The following is a 4,941-nucleotide window of genomic DNA, read 5'->3' as shown; positions in this document are numbered from 1 at the left end:
GTGGCCCCCTTGACCCCCCCCCCCCCCCCCCCCCCGGGACGGCCTTGACTGTAACCATAAGCACTTGATTTTTACCTTGCTCTCTGGAGCTGTCTGTAAGATTAAGGTAGAAATAACATTTGCCTTAGGGGCAAAAGAAAATATTCTTACCTGTTTTTGAGCATTTTTTTCTCATTAGAAAAAAGGCAAATAAAGAGATGGATATAGTTCTGGATGTGTGCATACATGAACTATACCATAGAGCAGCATTTCCCAACTGGTGTGGCACAGCACACTGGTGTACTGTCAGGCATGTCCAGGTGTGCTGCAGCATTTTGGGCTGGAGCCATGCTCCCCGCCTGCTAGTGCTGAGGACAGACAGACGGGGAGCGTGGCTCCAGCCCAAAATGCCATCCGGTGCCTGGCTGGACGCATGCCACCCTCTTCCCCCCTGTCCCGCACATCCAGTGTGCTGCGGTGCTTATTTATTTAGGTAAGTGTGCTGTGGGGGTGAAAAAGGTTGGGAAACACTGCCATAGAGAATTCACAGATCCAGCTCACCATTGAGACAAATGCATTATTCAGAGTGGAGCTGGAATTAGAGGTCACTAGTAGAATTTTTAAAAGTCTAGTTTAGGGCACTCATTTTGTTTAACATTTTCATTGGTGATCCCAAGTACAGGGTTGTCCCACTGGTGGTCCATGGGTCACATGTTGCCTACAAGGGGTTAAGTTGCAGCCCTCTGGCTTCTGCCTGGTTACTATTCCCTCCATCACTCTGGCTGCAACAGCAGCATGAGTCTCTGGTTCTCCCTCCCTTTTCCAGCTAGCACTTCTAGCCTCCAATTCAGAGAGGTCAGACAGTGTAACACAACACCAGGAGCTGAGGCTGAGTAGGGTCCACACATGAGAGGCGAGGGAATGAGGTGGTGTGTGAGGAATAGCACCTGCATGGTTCAAAGGTGGGGGGTGCCTGCAAGGGCACATGTTGCAGCAGTGGACATGGGAAATCATGCTTGTGCACCCACACATTGCAGTGGGGCTGTGGGGAGGGAAGGGATTGTATTTGTGGGTCTGTGCAGTTGAGCAGTAGTGTCTGTATGGCCTGGTGTTCTGTGGTTCAGTTGGTGCAGCCCCCAAGGTATATGATCCCCCTAGGGGCTTAAAGTTGGACTACTCTACTAAATTGTTTTAACCCAAAGTTGAAAGGGCTCATCAATACAGAGAGGATCAGAACAGGATAATGGAGGAAGTGCCTGAGTTTGAGGACTGAAGTAAAGAAATATGAGGGAAATTAAGAACATAAAAATGCAAAAGACTTAAGTTCTGCTGGAGGCTATGAGCTCATCTGGTAGAAGATAACAGATGGAAAAATACACGTGTATTAGTTTAATGCTAGAAGACTGAGCCACTGATGCCACTGATGTGATGTAGCTATGTGTAACCAATGTGATCTTAGACAAGATATTTTGAGTAGAGTTAAGGAAGTATCAGGAACAGCCAGCATGGATTCCATAAGAGCAAGTCATGCCTGATCAACTTAATTTCATTCTGTGACAAGGTGACAGGAAGAAAGAAGTAGATGTGATGTACCTTGATTTTAGCAAGGCTTTTGACACAATCTCCCATGACATTCTTATTAATAAACTAAAGAAATACAGATAGACAGAAATACTGTAAGGTGAATACAAAACTGATTGGATAATAATGCTTAACAAGTAGTCATTAATGGCTCGAAGTCTAGCTGAAAGGAGGTATCAAGTTGAGTTCCCCAGGGATCTGTCCTGGGTCTGGTATTGTTCAACATCTTCATTAATGATATGAATGATGGGATTGAGTGCATACTTAGTACACTTGTGGATGGCACCAAATTGGATGGCGTTGCAGACACTCTAGAAGACAGAATGTCTGGGATGATCTAGTTGGGGAAGGTCCTGATTTGGGAAGGGGGTTGGACTAGATGACCTCCTGAGGTCCCTTCCAACCCTAATTTTCTATGATTTTGTAACAGTTAGGGTTTACAGTGACCTGAAAAAAACTGGAGAATGGTCCACAATCAGTCAGATTAAATTCAACAAATTCAAGGTCCTGCTCTTGGAAGAGAATAATAGCATACACTAATACAGCCTGGGGAATAATAGGTTAGGCTGAAATCCTGCAGAGAAGGATGTGGGGGTTACTGTTAACCACTAGCTGAGTATAAGCCAACAGTGTGATCTTGTTGCAAAAAAGACCAGTAGCATACTAGGTTGTATTGGTAGGAGGATTACTTCCCTTGATTAGCAAGTGATACTTCTGCTCTTTTTGGAGATGCCTTATCTAGAATACTGTGTCTGGTTTTGAGCCCCACACTTCAAGAAAGATGTGGCTGGATTAGAAAAAGTCCAGTTTAGAACAACAGAAATGATTAGGGGTGAGGGAAACCATGATTTATGAAGATAGGCTGAAAGAGCTAGGGTGATTTAATCTGGAGAAGAGAAGACTGAGTGGGAGATTTGGTAAGTCTTCAAATCATCTGAAGGGTGATTATAGAGGGAAGGAGACAGACTGTTTCCTGGGCTGCGTGGGGCAGGACTGTGTAGGATCTGTGGCTTCAAGTTGCAGCAGGCGAAATTTAGGTTGGATATTAGGAAGAATTTTCTTACTATGCACATGGGTAAGTATTGGAAAAGGTTACCTAGAGAGGTTGTAGACTCTCCATCCTTGGACATTTTCAAAATCTGATTAGACAGACTTTTAACTGGAATGGTTTAATCAGAGATGATCCTGTCTTGAACAGGGGGCTAGACTAGTGCCTCCCAAGGTCCCTTCCAGCCCTACTTTTTATAATTCTGAGTATTACAGATATAGTACAAGGCACTGATAAAGTAACATGTAAAATACCGTGTTCAATTTTGATCATTCAATAAAGGGAGAAGTCACTTAACAAGTGCAAAATAGGATACTGTGGTGATTTGCTTACGATAGCAAAATGATAACATATTGCATGCAGGTATATTCTAGGGTAAGCGTTATAGAGGGATAAGAACAATTTAAGATAAAGGACACAAGGACAAATGAGTGAAAATTTGTCTTAAATAAAATTAAGTTAAAAATCAAAATGTCTCTGACTATCCAAGGAGTAAGATTTTAAACAGTCTTCCAGCAGGATCACTTCAGGTAAAAACCCTGCCTGATTTCAAGATAAAGCTTGATAAATTCATGAAAGGATGTATATAACCACATTCCCTTGGATATTAGAGGATTACATTCAGTGACCCAGGAGGTCCCCCTCAGTCCTACATTCTTGTGTAATTTAGGAAAGTAGAATTGAATTACATTGTCTATGGAAGTTATTTTACCAGTAGGGAGCTTGAGAAAGCTGGTGATTCTCTTGTTTCTAGAGACTGACAGATGTGGTTCTCAAAGTGTGAGCAGGGGGAAATACCAATTACAACACCTCTAGAGAGATTACTGAATGGTAATTTTCAAGGAAGTACAGATCAGTTTTTCTTTGGAAACTATACTTGTTGTTCAGGGAAATAAAGGGTGGGAGTAGAGAGAGAGAAGCGCAGGGCTGATTAGCATTTAAGAGGGAAGCGCATCAAAAAGACACTGACTGAATAACTGGAGAAGTAGGAAAAATCACAAGAAGACAGCATTATGAATGCCAGTGGTGCAGAATTTCAAGTGTGGGGGAAAGAGTTGGTGTCAGAAGCCCAAGCAGATGAAGGAGGAGAATGATGGGAGTAGAGGCCCATAGATTTAACCACAGATCCATCCTAATGGTGTCAACTCTGCAGGGCTAATAGAGGCAAAAGATAGTGAACATTGATTTTCATCTCTAGTTCAGCAGATACAGTTTCAGAAACTCTCAAACAATTGGTGTATGAAATAAGAAGGAATCATTTTATGTAATCACATCTGGGAATAGTGCATTAATAACATGGAGTATGTATTCTATGGAGGGAAATCTTTATCCATTAGCTCCTTAACCGTGAAAAGAATGGAAAGAAAATCAAGTGCTCTGAAAATGGGAGCTTCCTTTAGTCTTCTTTAAAAGGGCATTTAAGAATTGAAAACCAAGAAGTGATTTTTCTTTTCTTTTTCTTTTTTCTACAGTTTACATGATGACCGAATTCGAATAGAAAGAATGCAAAACATTCATTTTGAATACAGCCATGCTTTCCAGCTGATTACTGATTTTTATGCAAGAGAAGCGCTTGACATCACAGGTACATCATTCAGAAAGTATTTGAAATTGATATTCCTAGTTAGCTTTTATAAGGACAAATAAAGAACCAGTTGCTCTGTGGTATTTCTTTATCCTTTTATTATGTTCTGCATAAATGTTCATTTTTCTCCCATAACTGTGAACATGATCTTTTATAAAAACTTTCAGTTAATGTATTTGCTTTATTAGCCTTTTTCATTCTTGCTTATATTTGCTACCACAAAAAAAATCTGTATGATTATGTTAGAGGCCCATCCGGCCTGCCGGTGCCATGCTCGGGTTGACATGGTGCTGCAGGACCCACCTGGGCAGAACCAGGTCAGCACCGGCCAGGAAAAGCAGCATGCAGCTGAAGCCGGCTTCCCATGTGCTGCTGGGGATGGGAGGAGGCTGGCCGGGTCTGCACTGGGCAACAGAAGCGGCAGCGGAGCCATGTGCCACTCAGGACTGACTAGTGCAGGCTCGTCCCATCCCGAGCGGCACATGGCTCTGCCACCGCTTCTGTTGGCTGGTGCAGACCTGACCGGGCTCCTCCCGTCCCCCGCAGCACGTGAGAAGCAGCCCCCTCGGGGCCTTGAGACCGAGCCCGGAGAGCTGCAACACCTGGGGGGAGACTGGCTGAGGGAGCAGGCGCCGCCTTGCTGTGGGACCAGGCCGGGCAGGGCAGGAGGCTGGCTTGAAGCAGGCAGGGGACAAGGCAGGGGCGGGCCGGCAGTGCCAGCAGCCTCTGCTTGCCCTCCTGCGTGGGG

General features: G+C 44.1%; 1 protein-coding gene across 5 annotated transcripts in view; it reads left to right on the top strand.

Moving 5' to 3' along the window:
- Nucleotides 1–4,941, top strand: part of MSH3 (mutS homolog 3) — a 224,735-nt gene that overhangs the window by 67,711 nt on the left and 152,083 nt on the right. For all 5 annotated transcript variants that reach the window (XR_003096101.1, XR_003096102.1, XM_025214756.1 and 2 more), the window contains one exon: nt 4,081–4,193. Coding sequence is in view for 3 of the 5 variants with exons in the window: in XM_025214756.1 (XP_025070541.1) it covers nt 4,081–4,193 (113 nt within the window). In the remaining 2 variants the exon portion in view is untranslated. The remainder of the gene's footprint in view (nt 1–4,080; nt 4,194–4,941) is intronic.

The sequence above is a fragment of the Alligator sinensis genome, unplaced genomic scaffold, assembly GCF_000455745.1.
Source record: "Alligator sinensis unplaced genomic scaffold, ASM45574v1 scaffold541_1, whole genome shotgun sequence".
In the NCBI taxonomy this organism is placed as follows: Eukaryota; Metazoa; Chordata; order Crocodylia; family Alligatoridae; genus Alligator; species Alligator sinensis.
Note: the sequence above shows the minus strand (reverse complement) of the source record. Positions and strands in the feature narration are given on the sequence as shown.